The sequence below is a fragment of the Ixodes scapularis genome, unplaced genomic scaffold (assembly GCF_016920785.2).
Source record: "Ixodes scapularis isolate PalLabHiFi unplaced genomic scaffold, ASM1692078v2 PGA_scaffold44__24_contigs__length_19508400, whole genome shotgun sequence".
Classification (NCBI taxonomy): domain Eukaryota; kingdom Metazoa; phylum Arthropoda; class Arachnida; order Ixodida; family Ixodidae; genus Ixodes; species Ixodes scapularis.
Window position 1 is genome coordinate 7437681 of NW_024609873.1, and position 17708 is coordinate 7455388.

At 46.1% G+C, this 17708-nt stretch overlaps 1 protein-coding gene across 1 annotated transcript in view; it reads left to right on the forward strand.

Annotated features, from left to right (window-relative positions):
* LOC8024844 (calpain-7) overlaps positions 1-17708 on the forward strand; it is a 67435-nt gene that overhangs the window by 32957 nt on the left and 16770 nt on the right. The window contains exons 6-12 of the mRNA XM_040208142.3: positions 740-953; positions 4122-4207; positions 5143-5236; positions 9215-9361; positions 13373-13603; positions 15566-15710; positions 16898-16997. Of these exons, the coding sequence (XP_040064076.1) occupies positions 740-953; positions 4122-4207; positions 5143-5236; positions 9215-9361; positions 13373-13603; positions 15566-15710; positions 16898-16997 (1017 nt within the window). The remainder of the gene's footprint in view (positions 1-739; positions 954-4121; positions 4208-5142; positions 5237-9214; positions 9362-13372; positions 13604-15565; positions 15711-16897; positions 16998-17708) is intronic.

Sequence of the window (17708 nt, forward strand, 5' to 3'; positions counted from 1 at the left end):
TGATAGCAGTACCAGTGGGGTATTGGTAATGAGCATGGCAAAGAGGGTCACTGTGGTAGCTTAATCAAATAATACTCTAATCAATTCACTCAACAGCACTTAAATTGGCCAATGAGTCATTTATTACACTCGCTACGACATTGAGGTGCTTCTTTTGTTAGAGATCACTTTCTTCTCTTTAGAGACCACTTCGAAAACGTTACTGGCATGATATCGGCAGATGGCAAGATGGAGGGTTTTACTGTGGCCAGTTAATCAGTCAAAAAATAATTTGGTCAGTCCGTTCATTGGCCAATCAGTGAGATTTTATTAACCCTTCTTATCATTATTAATATGCACCCAACACAAGCCTGTGCATGCACCTAAGGTATAATGATCTGTAGGCAGGATGGATTTTATAAAGAAAAGTATATTAAGATAATCTATAGCGATTTATCTACGATACAAGCTTCTTAATCCCCTAATAAAGTAGGTATTTGTCAAGGTGTGCTACATATGAAATTTTTTTATGTGCGGGCAAGGAACCGGGTGCGGACTATGCTACAGGTGTGGACTATGTACCAAATGTAAATTAACAATTAAAAAAAAAAAAAGTTTTTTGTTCGAAAATTTTTTTTTTTTTTTAATTGTCTTTTGGCTTGTTCATTGCTTCGTTCATTGCTTTTTCGACAGTCTTAAGGTAGTCCGCTCCTTCAGGCCTTTCTTGAAGCATCTTTCTTTACTCACCCCCACCCCCTAGGAAGACGTCCCTAATCAATGGGCGGGAATACGTCCCTTTCCTGGCCACGGATCGCCAGGACCGCTTTGCCTTCAAGCTCCCGTTCTGCGACCCCGAGGGGAAGCTGTCCCTCTCCCCCAAGCAGCGAGACTCCTTCAGCCACTGGGTACGACCGGAAGACATCTGCTACGACCCCAAGGTCATTGAGCTGGTCGACTGCTTCAGCATCAGGCAGGTCGGCACATGCTCTCTCTCCTCCTCCTTGCGCAGCAATTGTCTCTTTTGAGTTCCTAACCTTACCGAAATCAAGCCTAACCTAACCCTGACTATTCTTAATGCTGGTTTACACATTTGTGTTTAACTATAGTCGAATCTCGTTTATTCAAACCCTCTTCATTCAAACTTCTGGATTATTCAAACTTACATGCAGGTCCCATCCTATGCGTCTCTATGAGAGAAAACTCCTGGTAATTCAAACTTTGCTTTATTCAAACAAATTTTCGGTCTCCTTCGAGTTCGAATTAACGAGATTCAACTGTATAAGCGACTGAGGAAACCATAGCGGGCTGCCGAGCCCGTGGTCTCGTAAAGCAACTGTAGCCCCCCTCGCCCCCCTCCGACAATGCCTTACACGACAGTGGCGACCGAGCACTTGCTTTCGTGAAGCGGCCGCCAATGGCTATCTAGGAGCTGTTTCGCTCAGCCAATGGAAGAATAAGCATTTCTTTCACGTTTTTTCACGGTTACAGACGCCGCCGGCTCCACTCCATGGGATAGTTAATGCTTTCACATTAAAAATTGCTTTCCTAAAGTACAGTGACATATTGTCTTGAATGTAGTACCTTAACGAGCTAAGTGGTAAGACCCCTTTTGACAGTGGTTCAAGTTTTAAAAGATAACTGTGGTGGCATTTTCCCAGGACCATTGACCTTGTGCGCTGATCAAACTTAATTGTAAAACACTATCTTTATTTTTGAGGGGGGTGGGGGGGGAGGGGGGAGGGGGAGGGAAAAGGGAAGGGGAAGGGAGGGAGGGAGGGAGGGAGGGAGGGAGGGAGGGAGGGAGGGAGGGAGGGAGGGAGGGAGGGAGGGAGGGAGGGACGGGAGAGGAGAGGGGAAGGGAGGGGAGGGGAGGACAGGGGCAGGGGCATTGCCACATCAAAATTCCGAGTTTATCGGATAAATTCCAATTGACCAAAATGTTATTGGCGGAAGGGTTTGGATTTGGGCTAGTTGGTTGAACATGTTTAGGGGTTAAAAGCGCTAAAAACGACGGACGAGTAGGAAAGACACACACCACAGTGTGTGTCTCTCCTACTTGTCCGTCGTTTTTAGCGCTTTTAACCATTAAACATGTTATTGGCGGTTTCTTTTTTTTTGTAGTTTTTCGGATTTATCCAAAAACACTGAACCCTATATATAGATGGCACCAGGGAACTGGAGTTTTAAGCGATTATGAGAGGTTGCAACAAACTCAGTCACAGTCGTGTACTATTGCATGAACCAGCCTTTATCTACCGTAAACTACCGAGCAAGCGCTCACCCAAGAGTTGGAGATAATCACGAAAAAATGGGGACAAGCTCTTGTTAGGCCCTAGAGCAGAAATGCAGAAGGGCCACACGGTAGGGTCCCAGCTGAAAATTTCCATTAGATCCAATTGGAATTTTAACTGGTTTTAATTGGAACCAATTGGTTTAGTGGGTTCCAATTGGAAACACACTGGCCAATGGGTCCCACCAATTGGAAAAATATTTCCTGTTGGAATCTTAATGGGTTCCAATTGGTTCCCATTGCAGTGACCAATTGGTTGTCCCAAAACCTAGCTGGTACCAATTGGAAATTCCAATTGGAATCTAATGAAAATTTTCAACTAGGGTAGGCCCTTGTTTGACCCTACGGAATGATAGGGGAGCAGTATATGGGGTTTAGCAGAGCCCCTAACCTTCTAGTGTAGCCCAGAGCCGTATATTGGGAGAGTCTGGCCAGCGGGTGTGGCAATGAAGGCTCTTGAGAGGAGAAAAGTGAAGGAAAGGGAGGAGAGTGCAAAAGGAGTGAGAGAGAAAGAAGGGAGCAGAGAAAAGACAATCGCTATTTCGACGCAACGCTGTCGGAGCAGAGCCCTGTTGAGGCTACGTGTCGTCTGCTACAGGCCGACTTCTCTTTCGCCTGATTAAAAGTTTGTGGCCATACGTCAAGAAAACTTCATTTCGTAGCTTTTTAACCCACCGAAGAGTAACAGTACATCATTTTATTGCCAGAGCCAGCGATATAAAAGGAAAGAACCGAAATTTAGATGCCGATCCCATGCATTCCGCCGGGCGAATGAATGAAAATGGCGGCCCTCCCCTCTTAGCTGGGAGCAGCCAGGAGCTTACGTGCATGCGCTCATGCCTCTCGCTCTGCGCCGTGGGCTGATTGGCTTACTTGGGAGGGAGGCGTTACGGCGGCGAGATCATAGACTGTCCAAACTCTCCCCATATATGGCTCTAATGCAGCCATGCCACTCTCGTCAAGCCTGCTTCGCTCTAGCACTTTCATATCAAGCTTGACCACTTCGCACCAGCTCACGCTTGTAAAGCTTCAACTCCTTGCATTGGCTTCTTGGAGAAGCAGCTGATGCAGAAGAATGCCTTGGCGGGCTCAGAAGTTTGCTGGGGTGGGCACTCAATATCTTTTGCTTGCATTTGAAAGGTTTCAAAAGTAGGGAGTGGGCGCTTATTGTGAAATGGGTGCGTGCTTAGTATTTCATGGTAACCTTGCCTGACACAGTCCAACCAAACTATAGACCTAAAGCTAACCTAGTATAATTTAACTCATCCCAACCTGATTTTTGTCTCTCACCTGTACAGTAACTCTCTGGTTGGTCAGCTGCTGTTATATGGGACATTGCTTGACTGCTTTCTAATGAACATGTTGCTCTTTATGTGGATGGGCTTTATAGACTTGGAAGTTTGCGGTGTATTCTGAATTCAAGATCTAAAGTTGTTTTCTTAAATCAAACTCAAAGCTACGAGAGTAGAGCCCACCCTATTTATATCTGCCTAGGTGGAGCAGTTCTCAAGAACTTGAGCGCTCAGTCATGGCTCATTGTATCTAGATTCAAGACTTTTGTTTCTTTTCTTTTTTACAAATGTGTGACAGAGGCATTTGCACCTTCAAAATGGCTGGCTACATTACTTCAAAAGGTAGCAATGACGTAACTACTAGAACTCGAAGGATCAATCTCGTAAATCGTTTATATATTCTGCTGTCTTTTCGTGCCTGTCAAAGGCATCTTTTAGTGACCAGAAAATTTCGAGCTTTGGGGTTTCCATATGGCCACATTTGCCATGTATTTGCAGAAATGGCATCTTTTTGTTTTCTCTTGATGTTGACAGCAGGAATTCTTTATCCTCCCCTGCAGACGGTGGTTTCCGACTGCTCCTTCGTGGCTTCCCTGGCAGTGAGTGCTCTGTACGAGAAAAGGTTCAAGAAGAAAATCATCACCAGGTGAGGCTGAATGTTTCTCATTACAAATATTGAACCAAGTTTGAGAGAAAGAAGCTATTAATGGCAAAAAAAGGGCATTCACTTAGTACTCACACTCCTCGGTGCAGTGAGCTCGAACATGCCATTGGTATTTGTCGCAGTTCACTCACGCGGTCTAGCGTTGTGTAGTACTAAGCTTCACCATGCAAGATGGTGCTGAACATAGGTGCACGTGTTTCACCACACTCATAATTTCAACAAGAAATGAAAAAAGAAAAAAATTGTGATTGCGTGTTTATGCTGTGTTGTGCTCTACATTATGGGGAACTCTGAGCAGAGAGTAAAGGACTGAGAAAATTCAAAAGACTGAGAATTCAAAAGATTCTGGAATGCTCGCAACGCCATTTGGCAGAGGCTGATCTTCAAGATTAGGGGTCCATATCACAAGAGCGAATGACATTTTAGCGAACGGCGACATTTGAGCGAATGGTCGTTTTAGCGAATAACGGGGGCGCGCGTTAACCCATCCGTCGCGCTGCGCTTTACGCCGCTTCGCGGCGACAGTCTGCGGCAACTCATTACAAAAATATGAACTCACTTGGCCCACCCGAAAACGCCGCTTCGCGGCGTCCGACTATTCGCTAAAGTGTCGTTCGATGAAACGTGGGCGTTCGCTAAAACGTCATTCGATCAAGTGAGTGCCTCCCTTTACGGTAGTACAAAAAAAAAGCCTCCCAAGCTTGCTGTACTGCACGATGCTATGAGAGAAAGCCAGCTTGCTAGAAGCTTGCACAACTGTAGCATGCTTGCAATGGGCATACCAGAAATAAGCACAAATTGAAAGCTCATTTTGGATTTGTTTCGCAATTTTGAGTTTCTTTGAGTATCTCTAAGTGTCTACTTGTCTGGATGCCTTCTTTCCTCTTCACTGCTTTTCCTTTTCTTTTTGATGGCAGCATCATCTATCCCCAGAACAGGCAGGGCCTGCCAGTGTACAATCCCTGCGGAAAGTACACCATCAAGCTGAACATCAATGGGGTTCCCAGAAAGGTGAGATGCAGGTTGGAAAAATGCCCTTACAGCAACGAATTTCCAAAATGCAAGCATATTGACTATGGTTGTGTAAGATTGCTTCAGATCCTCAACCTAAATCACTTGGCTTCCTAAACTCTACACAAGCAGGCCTGAGGAATAGTTGTGCAAAATCACTTTTATAAGTGATTTTGCACAAATATAAAGCCTTTTTACATCTTGTCTTGCATTACCCACCATCGCTTAACATTTGTTGATGAACCCTTTGTTAAAAACCCAAAGCTGACCACGTTTGATGTTTTATACTCCATCTAACCGTAGTAACTTGGCAAACGACGAAGGCTACGGTTCAAGCAAGTCAATCAGTGTGTCGAAGGAAGACATATGACTATACTCTTTCTCACTAGTTGTACACGGTGCTGTCAAAGCCACGGGCAAAAGAGAGAGGAAAGCTCATTTTGTATATTTCAAGTGACGGACTAATCTCCATGGGGGACAAAAGCCATGTCTGGGACACACAAAAGAGGGTGCGGGTGAGAGTGTACGGTAATCCCTCGTTATAACGAAGTCATCAAGACGGCAAAAAAAGTGGATATAGGTGAGTGAGAATTCGATAAAAGAGAGAGAGTAAAAAAAACAGCGACAGCAGCCTTTAAGGTGAATGGGAACACTGCAGAACACTCTGACCGTATATTTAATCAAACAAACCTTTATTAGGAACAACTCGCGGCAGCTTTATTGAACAAAAAAATAATTAAGTGGAGTTTGCTGATAATTTTGTCCGGGCATCAGTTCTTCTCGAACTGCTCCTGGCATCGTAAGAGCGCCGTCACCACAGTTGCACTTTTCTTTGTTTCGAAACAGCCATATGATGTTTCGCATCTCCACAGTCATCGGCATTTCCCGAGGTGCCTCTTCGACATTGCTCCGTGTTTACCCTGGCTGCATGCAAGATCTACGATCGCAGCACCCGTGGCAGGAGCAGCAACGGGAACGTCAGCATCGACAAGCGCGAACGAATCAGTTATCCTCGGTAGCTTCGCCAACATATGTTTGCACGCAATCCTGTAGAGGTCGTTGCAGCTCTGGGAATCGTGCGCCGGCTCGGCAAGCATCCATGCGCAATCATCCTCGCGTGCGCAAGGTAGTTGGCGATCTTTCATCTTTGGGTTGTGGGCATGCTTTCTCTTGCGTGAAACTTCTTGAACCTGTTCATTATGCCTTGCTTGTTCTGCAAAATGGTGGACAATGTCGAACAGCTGATGCCTGAATGTAGAATTCTTTGGCGATTTCGGACTTGTAGACTTGGGCCGGCCACTTTTCTGAACCTCACAGATCCAAGCTACTTTCGGTAAACACTCTCAGTCTCCCGTACGACTCATGTGTAGCAAGTGTACGCTGCGGGAGCGCCTGCGTGCGCAGCGCGTGTACACTGCAGGCGCGCTCTTTCGCTCCCTTGACCTGATTCCGATCGGAGTCTGGCAGCTCCGGCTGCGGGCGCCGTGAGTTGCGTAGGAATGTGGACGCTGCTCCTGTCCTGCTGCTCTCTCCTGCGTCGGCGCATCGGCATTGGAATCAGCGCTCTGCACTCTGTGCCCTCTGTCACCTGTTCGCTCCAATTTCTTGTTTCCCATTTTCTTAGTTTGCTGTTCACCTCAAAGGCGAAGGGAGAGGGAACAAAAGCGTCTCCGTGCACTTCCGTGTAGGCTTGCATGCTTTTGGCACCGCGGCCTTCGTAATAAGCTTGGTCGGCCGCCAATGCACTTAGTATAATCTGGTTCAAAATGCATGCATTGCAGTCGTTACAACATTGAACTTCGAAAAATGTGATAATTCAAAAGAAGAAATTTTTTCATAACGAGGGATTAGTGTAGTTCCTCCTTCCCTTTTCCAACTGGTTGGGTTATGCTTTCGCCTTTGCACCTTTGGCAAGGGCTGTCACATGCTTCTCTTTCGTCGCTTTGATTGGCTCGAAGGGGCTGTAGCACTCCCTCTCTGCCAAGTTATGATGAAACAAAGGATAGTATATTTTATTTTGAGGTCAGAGGTCCCTGACATCCCTCTACTTCTGCAATACACAAAGTTCTCATTTATGGCTATTGTTACCATTTCTCTTTCTATGCTTTTGCATTTTTTCTACATATGTATGGAGTCTGAAAGCATTCTACAAGCCTTTTTATTGGTATAGCAGGCAATCTAATTCTAGTCTCTTATCATGTTTTCTGGTGTGCACCATACAGTGCTTCATATGTCTGCCTAAAGAAACTTTCTAATTTTTTACAGCTTGTCTGTGGCCATACTTGATTTCACATTCCTATTTCTTTTGAAATTGATACTAGTAACTTGGAAATGCCCATTTGAATCCTGACAGCCACTGTCATTTTTCATTCTCAAAGTATCTCTGAATTGATCATCAAGACTTACTATTACTATGTACACAGTGTATCTCTATAAATGCTAGTTACATATACAATATCTCTATGGTACAGCATACAGGGCACATGTAACCAGTGTCAACATTTTTATAATTGCAGCAGAGACCAAGGGCTCTCTTTTTTTTTTGTGAAAAGAACTAGTAGGTAGAAGGAGGTACATGTTAAAAAATATGACTACCGTAATATCCCGAATCATCGCCCATCCCCGAGCCATCGCCCACCCCATTTTTTGGGCCAATATCGATTTCCGAAAAAACACAGAGTCATCGCCCACCCCTTCAAAAACCCCAGCGCGGACTCTGCGATCCGCGAACACTCATCCTACCCGAATGACGCGGCCGCGGACCTTACAGTTGGAGGACGTCCGTGACAAAGTAAAACGAAGGAGGGAAAGACACTTCTTTTTGTTTACGCATTTCCTCCGTGAGCGACCCCAAAGTGGTCGTGTATCCATGTGAAAAGAAAACGATGGAGATAACAAAATAAGAGTTTGCTAATGTAACCGCGGAGTGTTAGGTCAAAGTCTGGTCTCCGCCGAAGTAAGGTCACCGCGAACCCGCTCCTTCTTCCCGCCCGTCGCGACCGCGGTTGTGCAATATTTTAGGCAAAGCCAACGCGTAAATAAAGCTTTGCTGGAACGCCCTACACAGATGTTTGCAGAGCGTCCGAACCGTGCATTGATAGCCCGCCGTGCACGGACGCACGTATGTACGCACCAAACAAGAAAGTTGCGCAGGAGCTTGCAATTGACAAGGCGCCCGACTTGGCCCGACGCCAAAGTATTTGCCAACGCGACCGCCGGCTTTCCCGCTTTCCCAGCATTGCTCTTGGTCGCTTTTTTGGTCCGCTCGCTCGCTCGCTCGTTGCGCCTCCTCGGTTTTTCTATTTTCTTGTACACTTTTCTTTCTTTTTTTTTTTTTTTTTTTTACTAACTAGGAGAACATAGTGGTGACATTCTTTCACGGAACAATTAAACGTTCGCGCTATATGCAGATCGGCGGTGTTTCTAGCGCGTATGCAAGCAACGGACTTCGCTATAGTAAAATATTCTTTTGTGAGCATTTTTTTCTATAAAACAATGAAACTAAATCGAGTTTTGAGTTTGATGTATCTCTTGTACATCAGCGCTAAATACGCAGAGAAAAATATGTGGTTTTTTCCGCTTTTTTTCAAGTGTTTGTGCTCACCCACCGAGACATGGCCCACCCCACTTTTTTAATGAATTTCAGGCGGTAGGGGGGTGGGCGATGACTCGGGATATTACGGTACTCTATTTCGGAAAATACAATACAATTCTTGCAATATGGGGCAAGACCAAAAAGGTGGGGAGCAAAGCTTATTGAGAACAGAGCGAGCATACTGGTAGCAAATATTGCATATTGAGGAAGAAATAGTAAACATTCCATTTATGTTTTCTTCCTCTGTGTGAAAGCCCATTGAGTTTTCCCGTATTGGTAGCTCAGCGAGTGGTGTGGTCGACGGAAAATAATGCTTTTGCATACAAGTTTCTTTTTGTTATGAAATTTGTTTCTCTGGATGCCACTACCCTTGTCTGGCGCAGGTGGTGATAGATGACCAGCTGCCCATGGGCAAGCGTTCAGAGCTGCTCTGCTCATACTCTAACAACAAGAACGAATTCTGGGTTTCTCTCCTGGAAAAGGCCTACATGAAGGTCATGGGAGGATACGACTTTCCTGGCTCCAATTCCGTGAGTCTTGCTTTTTCCTGTTCGTCCACTTGCCAACTCACAAAATCTTCAGCAGCAGGGCTGAAAATTGTTGCCTTTTTCTCTTTGTGTGTGTTAGTGGAAGGGGGGAAAAGTACCTCTTGTACAAACTTTGGTGAGCCAGGGGACAAGGTAGGGAGTAGTTGGCACAAAAGCAACAGTCGGGACCACTCAATGAAGTGACTTTAGGTTTGACAAATGTAGCACTGCAATCATAAACTTCTACTGGGGATGTCACCTGCTATGGTTTCCCTTGTCCCTTCTTTTAAGTCAACGCTTCACAAACAGGGACGAAAGCCTCTGGGTATCAGTTGTACAGGGTAAATTACCCTTTTGTGATATTGAAACCAGGACTCATTGACTGATATAGATGTTGGAAAGTACTGTGAACAGTTTCATGGAGCTCAAACTGTCTTTGTGTTGCAAAGCAGAAACTTTACCTCATTGGCAAAGCATAATTCATGAACAGGAAATCAATACGCAGGATATAGTTCTGCACTGGGAAGAGACAACAAGCAAGGCACCTCAACTGTTTATCTTTTTTCTACTGTCACGTCACTTTGAGCGTGTGTCCTCCATTTTTGTACCTCTTTTGGTTATGGGTAGATTTTTGTGCTTTGTCACCTTTTGCATTGTTTTTCACTTAATCTTGTGTTTTGCCAGCTTTACCCCATATACAGTCGTGTCTCATTATTATGGATGCCTCCGTTTCCCAGAAAAATCGTCCATAGTGCGAGTTGTCACACACAGATCGATGTGCGTAGCAGGGGGCCTTCGCCGTGAACCACTGCAAGAAAAAAAAATTACCATCTCCCTCGTCATAACCTTATCTACACTCCGTTTCACGTTAACTAGTCAAAGAATGAATGCTACGGCTCTTTCGAGTCAATCAGGGTGACGGAGGCGAAGCATGTGACAGCCCCTTAGCAGCTTTTATTAGGCAGCTTGTTCTCAAAGATTTCGAGCATGCAGTTGATGTTTTATACATAGAACAAGCATGTTTGCATAGATCAGAAAGAATAAAACAGTACTTACTTATTGAAAATCTGACTCTACAGTGTAGACCGCATATAACGTATGTTGCGGGAGTCGCGAAAATCCGCACTATAAGCGGGACCGTGCTATAACCAAAACATCAGTTTTTCAGGCCAAAATGCATGCCATCAGACAACTTACCTTTGTAAAAGAATTTATTTTATGTTAGATGAAAAAGAAAGTTTAGTTTGAGGAAAGTCTTTATTTCACCAGACTAGTACAGTTCTGTCTCAAGTGTGTCACACATTTTGAAAGAAATGAGCGGCTTTTGCCTGGCGCAGCCTTTTAACGGCATCGCGGGTTGCGGACGGACGTTGCGAGCGTTCAGGATTGTTAACCCTAATCACCTTTCTCTGGAGATGAAAACGCATGAAAATTCGCATCCTCGCATCCTTCATACGGTACGTGCCAGTAATACCTTGAACTTGAGCACACGCATGAAATGCGCCAAATAAGAAATCCGGGCGATGTTCGAGGACACAAATGCTTAGAAATCACCACTGTAGTCGAAGTAAACAAACACAACGACACGGGTGTTTCTGCTGTCTTGAGAGCGCCGCCACAACATCGCCGCACGAGTAGGTGGATCTTCCCTTCTAGTACGTGCTGGGTTATCATAGCGACACACAACCAAAATTCACGGTCAAGGATAGCGCTTTTACGCGGAACGATAAGCTTCTACCACGCCGTCTACGTCGACGATCACCACCGACACCATGTTTGCGGATAGAAGCAGCCGGCCCGTGACCGGCATGCAACGCGCGCAAACACTTCTCCTCGACCTGCGATTGGTCTGTCGTTGCGGTTGTTTGTTTCCAACGCAGCGGAGGGACGCACGCACGTGAGCGACACGTGCGTGCATCCCTCCGTCTATGGCAACTGAAGCCTCTCTCTTCGCTTCTCCCCGCTTCTTCGAGCAACTTCCTTGCCCTGCGAGTGCTGCTTGCGGCTCGCGCCGTCAGCGCCGTTATCTAGTGTCGCACAGGGAAGCGTGCTCGCCGCTCCGGTCGTCGGCGCGGTCGGCGGGCTGTGCCAGAAACCGCACTATAACCGGTATTTCCCTTCGCGCGCCTGCATTTTAAGCGGCATGTAATTACATGGAGTTGTATGGGAGGTGAACCGGTGGTTTAAAAAAACCGCATTATACCCAGTCCTGCACTATAAGCAGTTACGTTGTAAGTGGTCTATACTGTAATAACTTTATGGTTTGAACGCTGGCGCTTTCTTACGATTGGCGTCTTGCAATCGATTGAGACAGGAGAACACACTGGCACTCTGGCACCATCTATGAGGTGACTCAGAACTGCATTTTGCCCGAGCAAAAGTTTTGAGGTATTTGCAAGATGAAATGTACATACTAGGAAGGTTTAGAATAATGTACGCAATTTTAGTGCACGTTAGCACTCAATTTAGCGTTTGCATTAGGGCATGCTACGCAAGAGAGTTTTAGAAGTGCGTTTCTCCGCCATGACGCAAAAGCCCAAGCATTTTTCGCTTGCAACGCCACCAATATACAGTCACAATTTTTATTTTACACACGAAATGCTGTAGCTTGAGGAAAAACAATTTTTTTGGTCCAGGGTAACATTTTTGTTTAAACATGAGAATGCGACGCAAGCGGTTGTTTGGTCGTGTTTGCTTGCGTCGCCTCGGCGAGAGGTGCCTCGTGTACTGACCTTTCGCACACTGTAACTTCGGCGAAAAATGTTCGCACGTCGCAAGCATCAAGTTGTCGGTGATCGCTGCCCACCTTACTGGGTTTTCCAAACCGAGTGCAATGTCGTCCCAAATTGAAAATCGCAGTCGCCCTCACGACGCTGCCAAAGCGGCCGCTGCCACGGTCCTTGGAGCCGCCAATTTTTAAATGTGCTCGTCTTGGCTTTAGCCAACTTCTCATCACAAATCCTCCTTAGAGGAACGCAAAGACTCTTTACGTACGCACACAGTTTCCAAAAATTAGTGCACGCTAAAACAGAGCATGCAAAGCGCAAAACGTGGTTAGCGTTCGGTGCATGCGCAGTGGGGACGATGCTGTTTTTTGTGTACGCAAAGCTGTAGCGTGTGTTATTCTAAAGCTCCCTACTATCTATATGAAATGGTTGCTTATAACATTCTCAAAAGATTTTCAAGCCAAAAGCAGAAGTATGTTAAAAAGAAATAGGAAATATACGGAAACGCTGAGTGTTACACGGCTGCCCTATGGATTTCGATGCTCCCAGGGACGTTTTTTTCTTAGTATTCGTCCTAGGATAATGAAACTTCAGCTGCTTATTGAGTTGTGTCTCCTCTTTTCAAAACAGTGATTAATTTTGATGTAGCTTTTATAGATTGTGTTCAGCATCACAGATAACTACAAAAAAGAGGTTTTCTTGTGCACACCTTTTGTTGTAGTAATTTCTCATAAGGAACATAGTGGAACAGCCCATTTTGCTCCTTATGAAGAATGGAGTACTGATAACAAGTCAAAAATTGTGTATAAGTTTCCAACGTAACAAAGAAAAAAGTTGTAATGTTGTAATTTTAGAAGCTATCTAGAAGTAAGCCCTAAGTTGCATAAACATAAATTAGATGTTACATTTCTAATTAGATATCAGCACTCTATGTATCCTCAAGAATGTGTGCGCAAAATTTCATCAGGATGTGACTACTCTAAGTACCAGAAAGGAAGTGCACAAACTGTGAAGATTGCCTGAAATTGCAATAAGAGAAAAATGCATCTGAAAGTTCAGAAGTTATATACTCCTCATAAAGCAGCTACAATTACATGAATCTTTTTTTTTTTTTACAACACTCGGTCGTACGACGACCGTTTACGACACTCGTTCGTAAACGGTCGCGAGTGTTTGCAAGCCAGCCTTAACTCTGCCACCTGTTACTGTGTCTCACGTGATCATAATTAGCTTTGGTTAAAACGCGATCCCGCATTAAAATAGTTTTGCATTCCCTTTTTTTCCGCAGAACATCGACCTGCACGCTCTGACAGGCTGGATCCCCGAGCGGGTAAGCCTGCACGGCGGAGGGGAGGTTCCGTTCGACCGGGAGGCCTTGTTTGCCAAGCTGCTGGATCGGCACCAGCGGGGGGACGTGCTGGTGACCCTGGCCACAGGCGAGCTGGCAGAGGCCGAAGCCGACCGGTCCGGCCTGGTGCCCTCCCACGCCTACGCCATGCTGGACGTTAAGGAGGTGCTGGTAAGGAGAGCCACCGAATGCGCTCTAGAGTTGTGGGGTTTCCCAAACTTCTCAATCTCGAGCAACTCCTCCCTGTCCTGGCATTTATGCGGTAAAGCATTTTGGGGGCCTACGGGGCACGTAAACAGTGATTCACATATTAGGGAGTGTTTGGCTTATAGTTGCACGTCGGTGGAGGCTAGGATATTGGCGAGGAGATTGAACTATAGGGAGCGCAGTTTCATTATATCATCATCATCACCACCACAAACAATCGCTGTGTGGCAAACAACTTCGACGCCAGCACTCCCTTAGCGTACACCGCATCGTTTCTGCGCTCGCTGCACATTTGTTTGTTGCAATATGGTGCGCACTTGCTGCATACTGCAGTGCTCGAAGCATGCTTTTGAACCGGGTATATGCAGCCTGGAGGACTGCAGCACAAACGTGACTGTGAGGAGGTTCGATATTTTGAGGCCAATCTCTAATTCAATACATTAAATTAACGGAACATTGTCTTCACGATACGGCCCGGTTCTCCCTCGCACTTACGCCGAGTCGTTTCTGTTTGCGTCGACGGCTCCCAGGAAGACAACCCCCAGTCAGCTGTCGTCCTCGTTTTTCCAGTCACCTCTCCTTCTTTTTTTCCCTGTTGTCTCGTGCTTCTTTTCTTTCCGAATCCCGTTGTCTTCTTCTTTCTTGCACCTCAGTGTAATGTCCGATCACAGTTCACCACAGCGACAATGTGGACACTGTCCGCCGTCGGCTCTGGTGCAACGGTGCACTTGATGACATGATTGCAGTTGAGCAAGTCCTCTCCTTCAACGAGATACCGCCTGCTTTTGCTGATGTCGTCCACGATTGTTGCAGTGGTAGGGTAACTGAAAAGTAATGCGCATGTTTTGTGAATCATTCACAAAAACACTGACGGCGTGTTGGCCACACACGATCCAGCGCATGTGGCTGGCCGAGCACGCTCGCGTGTGCCTGCGCACGCACACAAGTGTTTCCAGAGGGGGGTGGTCAGCGTATCATATCTTCGTAAATTCCCCCCCCCCCCCCCCCCCCCCATTTCCCCCATTTCCCCGCCCTAAATTTTCACACATGCAGAATTCAAGAGGGGGGTGGTCCAGACATCCGGGCCCCCCCTCTGAATCCGCCACTACCATACATATGCTTGCTCTGCCTTCCTAGAGGACTTCAATGACTTCAATGCTAAAGGGGACAAGATTACTTTTATCTAGATGCATTTAGGAGAAAAGAATAGTTACATATCTTTCACAAGCCTCGCATAGTCGTCTTCTATGGCAGCAGATGCACTAATGACTGTGGTTGAAGGATGTTTGTTTGCCTCACAGCGTTAGTTCCCTAGGTGGCCGCTAGGAAGCGCCACTCCTTGATCTCCTCCCCGATAGTGCTTAATCGGAAAAAACGCTTTACTCGGGGTGGGGACAGACGAGAGAATTTGGGAGCTCTATGAACTGCCGAGGGTGCTGTGGGAAACCTTGTGTTTCTAGGAACCCACTTTGAGAACCTGTGGTTTAGAATAACGACACTTCAGCCACACGGATAGATAGATGCTAATGGCTGTACCGGGCGGTGGCTCATGCCATTTAGCTTAGAAACCAAAGGTATGATTTAGCCCCTTGCCCTTCTAAGTCAATTTGCTCTCCCTCGGGAAGCGAATGGGCTCAGATCTTGCATCTCTATAGAACCAATGTTGCCCGTTTTCACCAGCTTTTGTCGACGCGCTCGACGGAAGATGCAGAGAGTGTGTCCCGCCGTCCTGCTTGCCAAAAATGCTAGATCAGTCTGCGGCGAAGTATAACGGTACCGTGATGATTTCCCGACGCCCTGTCTACCGCTTGAGTACCTTTTACGTGGCTTTTGCAATCCTGAGTGTGACACCCAAGAAAGAAGCTTTGCAGATTGCCTCTCTGCTTTTGACCCCTCGCCGATCTTCTTGATTTTCTCGCCTTAAAGGGCAAGCGTCTGTTCCTGCTCAAGAACCCCTGGAGTCACCTGCGCTGGAAGGGGAAGTACTCCGAGCGAGACACGGTCAACTGGACTCCGGCCCTGTCCCAGGCTCTGCGCTACGACCCCAGGAACGCCGCCATGTTTGACAATGGTACGGTCAGATGCGAGATTCTGGCCAAAACCTGCTTTCGATAAACTCTTTTCAAAAACCCGTCGAGCAACATTGGCGGTCACCATTTCTCGGGCACGAAGCGTGCAATTGGACTCGAGTCCTCGCCGAACGGTGACGCAGCACTCGTATCCAATACCTGCTCGGAGTGCGTGCCTGACTAGTGGTGGACTCGGATAATTGGGGCAGCAGCCGCTAACTTCGTTTCATCATAATCTGGCGAAGAGCTATGGCCCCTTGGGAAGCGACGGAGAAAATGCATGCGACATCCCTTACCAATGGTACAGGGGCAAGAGTGCAACTAAAGCAGTTAGGAAAAGGGGCAAGGAGGAACTTCCTCTCACCCGGACCCTCGTTTAACTTGAAGCATTCTTTGGCTCGTGGGGGGGGGGTGTTGCATTGCCAGATTTAGTGAAGCCCAAAAAATCGACCGTGAAGTTCGACGCTGATTGACTGGTGGAAAGGTCTTGTGATCAACGCCGATTGGCTTATTCTCCCGAATATAGGAGGTTCTGGAAAACCGCCAGGCTTTAAAATCCGACTAGCACCAGTATCTTCATTTCAGAAACTGCTATCAAGTCTATGTGCCACGTGTTGGGTTATCTGATGAATGAGCGTAAAAACTGGGCTTGGTAACATTTCGAAGCAATACCGGAACATTTTACGTCTAACAAATTGCCCAGTAGTTTACTACATGTTTGTCCCAGTTGTCACTTTTTTTCCCCCTGCAGTCTAAGCTCGTTGTAACAGACCTTGATTTTTACCGACATTTCGGTCTGTTGTAAAAGGAGTATGTTGTATGCACATATGAAGTTGAATCAATGGTACATAGAGGAAAACCAACCGAACTTCACAAATTGGTATGTTATATCCAAATGTCTGTTGTAACCAGGTTTGTTATAATGAGCTTAGACTGTAGAAGATTATCTCATCACTAAGACTTCGTAGAAAAACGAATTTCCTTTCCCGGCCGTGGCTTTAACTGCACTGCTTGCAACTAGTGGGATAGAGTACAGTCACACCGTTTGCCAAGTTATGGTGAAACAGAGTATACCTAGATGGCGACACTTTTGAAAAGGGTTGATTCGGGCCACAAACCTAAAATGACAATGACATGTATTCTGCTGAGCTGTTGATTTAGCTGAGGCTGCTTGTCTGCTTAATCGCAGGGGTGTTCTGGATCGACTATGATTCGGTGTGCCATTTCTTTGACGTCGCCTACCTGAACTGGAACCCCAACTTGTTCCAGTATACTTACTGCACTCACCGGTGAGGATCTTCTCTGCTCTTCTTATTAATGCAAAAGCATGAACTGTCTATGGAGCACCGCCGGCGTTGTCTGTGACTGCGAAAAACAGGCAACTAATGCGACGTGCATAAAGTGCAGCCAGTGTTTTCTGTGTCCATGAAAGACGAGCAACTAAAGGGAGGGTGGCTCCAAACTCGGCAGCCCCTCTCTCCCCCCTCTTGGGTCACGTGTCAGGCGTGGCTGGAGGCCCGGAGAAGGGGAGAAAGGGGGAGCGGGAAATTCCCTCTCCTCACTTGTTCTACTCTGTAATCTTGTGCGAATAGTGGATTTTGAGTTCGAAGCGAATTTGAAGCAAATAGTGGTTTTGGCCGAATATTTTTGATTAGAATATCAAATAGTTTTTCCACGCCATTCACTACCATAGCATAATGCTTAGACGAAAACCCAGCTAAACCTGTTGTAGGGCGCCGAGCGCCCTACAACAGGTTTAGCTGTTGTAGGGCCGAGGCCCTACAACAGGTGAAGGTTATTCCACTTGTTCATGTATAAGCCAAGTTTAATCTATTTATGTTTATGAACTGTGACCTCAGAAGGTCTGATGTCTTGGGATGACAAGTAAATGACGGATTTGACATAAAATGAATCCTATAAAGATAGCCAACTATACCAAGTGAGTGAATTTACAAATCTTGCTATATAAAATATTCTTTCTTTAATTTCGATTTAAAAAA